At 41.5% G+C, this 3,978-nt stretch overlaps 1 protein-coding gene across 1 annotated transcript; it reads left to right on the top strand.

The window, feature by feature from the left end:
- Positions 1 to 942: 942 nt before the first annotated feature.
- LOC148314146 (acid-sensing ion channel 2-like) lies at positions 943 to 1,637 on the top strand (the record flags this gene model as incomplete). The annotated part of the gene is made up of 1 exon (XM_088287729.1): positions 943 to 1,637. A coding segment is annotated over exon 1 (615 nt), but the record flags the coding sequence as incomplete, so codon positions are not given.
- Between the last annotated feature and the right edge of the window lie 2,341 nt (positions 1,638 to 3,978).

Below are 3,978 nucleotides of genomic sequence, written 5' to 3' on the forward strand. Positions count from 1 at the left end.
TAAAGTATTTATTGTTGTTGCATAAATGTAATGCTAAGTATTGCCCCCAGAGGCTAAAATTAGGATATACTTAATGTGTTTTTTGTTTGTTGTTAATAAGCGGCCCAACACATGATCAGGAAAAAAATACATCAACACGTGTGTTTTCACTATTCTTAATTTTTTTAATCAAGATGACCACACCACGCACACACGACATTTCCAATGACAATCACAAGTCTTCTCTGTCTAACAAGAGGGCAGCAGGGGGCCACACGATTTCCAGACAGCTGGAAATTATTACAAAAAAGAAAGCGTGCTCAGTAATTATTTGATATTAAAGAACAAGCCATTGTCCAGGAGTTCTATATAGCGCTAAATTAAAAACCAAATGGTGAATCCTAATAAATGATCTAAAACAAAAATCAATTATGCCTTTCACATATCACCTTTCGAAAGAACCTTGGCTCTGTATAGTACCAAGAGTCCCATACAGAATCTCTGAAACACAGATAATTTTTTTTGAGAGTGACGCTAATAAAATCTTCAAAAATTGACAAAGCAACGGCCTGTCTTTGGAAAAACTCAACATGAGGCACTAAGCAGTGAACTTAGCATGTCAGCCATTGCTTTGGTATCTTTAAGTGCTGCAGAAAGAGCACAAAAAATGCAAATAGGTGAGTTTTCAGCAAAAAGCTGGGGATAGGTTGAACAGAAAGGAGGAAAAACGTGAATGGTTACGAGGGAATTCCTGTACTGTACAGATACCGTTTTTGTGTTTCTTTGATGCATTTTCACTGGGTGGACATGCGTCTTGTCTATTAAAAAACTCCTAACGTGTAGGTGGGAAGCTAAAAATATAAAACATAGTCCTCTGCACAAGCAGCAGCGCTCTTGAATTCTCTCTCTCGTGTTGCTCTCTCTCTCTCTCTCTCTCTCTGCCGAACTCGTATCCATCCGAGGGCGAGCATTCGTGCGCTGGTTGCGCACGACCACACTGACCACTTCTTCTCCTGCGTTTTGGACTCCCGCGCAAGAAAAATATGTGCCAATGCGATTCGTCCGCCTCCAAAGCGAAGCCTCCGGGCTCCTTGGCCGAAGTGGGTAAGCTTTTCGTTAAGCACACCACCTTGCACGGGCTGAGGCACGTCTTCGGTGGGGGATCGTACCCGCGCCGGGTGGCCTGGCTGCTGGCGTTCCTTGCGGCTGTGGCTCTGCTGCTCCTCTGGTCGTCCAACCGCGTGCGTTACCTTCTCTCATCGCCCGTGTACACTAAGGCGCACATGGTGTACGCAAAGCGGCTCGTCTTCCCCGCCGTCACCATCTGCAACCAGAACCTGCTCCTCCCCAGGCGCATGAAGAAGACGGACATATTCAGCGCCGGAAGGTGGCTGGGGCTCCTGGGGAGGAACTGGCAGGTGTCCCCCGCGGCCAGGGAAGCTTTGGAGGCCCCGTCGCAGCGCACTGAGCCGCCCTGGTCGCCGCTCTCCCGTATCCTGGACTTCAACCACTTTCTGCCCCCCCCTCGGGAGTCGCAGCCGTCCATGAGACAGCTGCTGGACCGGCTGGGGCACCAGCTGGAGGAGATGCTCTTGTACTGTCGCTACCAGGGAGAGATGTGCGGCCCGCGCAATTTTAGCACCGTGAGTGTGACAACAGTCTTTTTTCGCCATTTTTTTAATCCAACAGCAACAGGTTGCTGGAGTTGACTGGCTGAGTGCGTGCTGTTGATTGGTAAGGCAGTCGCCTCTTTATCTCATCCTCGCATTACCGACTTCTTTTCTGGACTCACGTCGCACCACGGTGTAAATTGTCTTCATAGTCTTGATTCCAAACCAACATTTTCCGACATTAGCAGACCCAAGGCAGATCATTAGTCACATAATTGATAGACAATTTATCTGGGCACCAATGTTTTAAGAAATGGAACAGTTATTTTGTTGTTTGTTGTTGATTTCGAGAAAAATATGTCATATAATTTCATTAATTAGCTCAAACATACACTTTTCAATCAAATTGTATTTGCTGATTCATGTGCTTTGATACTCAGGCACCTAAATATAAGATAATTTTTTTAAAAACATAAAGGTGATTAAATATTTTAACTCAGTTAACTCAGTTTTATTTACTTCAAAAATTGATTTGCATGTCTTGCAAAACCAAATTCCATATTAGCTGTACATCTTTAGCACATGATCTGAGAACAAAACACCCTGCTTAAATTACCACCACAAACCAACACTGCTGGAGTGTGGTGCTGACAACTAAATGTACTGTACAAGTTTTGAAAATTGTTTCTAAGAAAAAATCCTGCAAAGATGACTCTGTTTAGATTATATTTAAGGATCAAAGAAAGTTATTAGAACAGTCTTTTATTTAAAATACACGTCATATTTGGTGATTTTACATTAATTGCAATATATTATTCAAGTAAATACCTGTTAAAAGCTTCTCAAAAATAGTAGTGGAAAAATATTTGATCAATCGCTATTAATTACGGATTTTTGGGGGGATTAATTAGTTTAAAAACATGTAATCGCTTGACAGCACTAATATATGTATATACATTACATAGTTTTACTTTAAGTAAGTTCAGAAGTGGGTTTTCGTCCATCCAAATCTTCGCCCCTTTAACACTAGGACTACTGGGATTTTTAAACTAGTAGACCAACCAGAGCCGCGCCCTGTTGCACTCTGGCAATGACGTCATCGACTAAAATGATTATTACTTGTTGCTCAAGTGGCTAATAAAGGTATTTTGTTTCATAAAATTCAGTTGGGAGTATCTTGTCCGGTAGACTAAATTACGACATATAAATGCATGGGAAAAAAATGGTCTTATTGTCCTATGCGGGTCACCTGTTATAAAATATACCTGCTTTGAGGCCAAAGGAGACACGTGTTGCAAATAACGTTATTGCACTTCAAGTAAAAAAAAAAAAAAAAGGAATTCAATAGGAAGTGCGTCACAAAACAACTCCGGAGCACACCCTCTCTTATTTTCTATGGGGGCATGATGTCAACAAGCACCACATAAGATTGATTTTGACTGTCTGGTATGTACTGCCCACAATGTCATGACTGTCAAATCTAACAATGTATTTTATCTCATGTGACAAGGCTCCTCTTGGCCAGGGAAGGGAGACTTTTATATTCGGACTTGCAGTGTCTCACCCGAGCGTTTCGTCCGCAGACTCGTTAATTTTGAAGGAAATGTGATGTCGATTATACTGTATAAGATTTTACATAGATCATGGTGACCAGCTGCGTTTATCAACTCAGCCGCTTGTTGCTATGGAAATCCAGCGGTGCCGTCCCAGCGCAATGTGCTTGATGTTTAATAGGGCCGTCAAATTGTCTGGTACGCATAATTAAAGTAATAATGACTCATTACTATTTTTAGATTGTTTAATACCATAACATTTTACCATGGGCTTGAAATATTTACAGAATTAAGTAAAGTCAAGAGGCCAGGAGCATCTTATATCCAGAAATGCACAGTAAATAACACATCAAAGTTTGAAAACCGTCAAAATGACTGTTCTAGTAGTCCTAGTGTAGACAGAGAGATCAACTGAGAGGAAGAGAGCGAGAGACAATGTGAAACTCAAAAATACTGACGCAATAAGCATGGCTGTATAAAGAAGCAATTGAGATCCAAAATAAGCATCTTAAGTTGTATTTCATTTGAACAAAGGGATGAAGTGCAATAAATACGGCCATCTCTACAGTGTGACCGTGGTCAGAGGTCATCTGTAAATTTGCCCCGAGTGACTACAAGAGACTGAGAAAGGGTCCGGTACGGTGTAGCGATAGCTTCTTTCTGCATCATTCTACTGGTATTTATAATATAGATAATGTCCTATTTAGTAATATGGAGACTTGCGGCCATTAGTCCGAAGCGGCTAATGTATTTGCAAATCCGTTTTATGGGTAAATATTGTTATTGTGGCTTTTAATCCAGTGTGTTTTGTATTCAGGATATTATGGTAAGTGGAT

Source organism: Idiotropiscis lumnitzeri, unplaced genomic scaffold (assembly GCF_059441095.1).
Source record: "Idiotropiscis lumnitzeri isolate Australia: NSW breed Sydney's pygmy pipehorse unplaced genomic scaffold, RoL_Ilum_1.0 HiC_scaffold_403, whole genome shotgun sequence".
Taxonomy (NCBI): Eukaryota; Metazoa; Chordata; class Actinopteri; order Syngnathiformes; family Syngnathidae; genus Idiotropiscis; species Idiotropiscis lumnitzeri.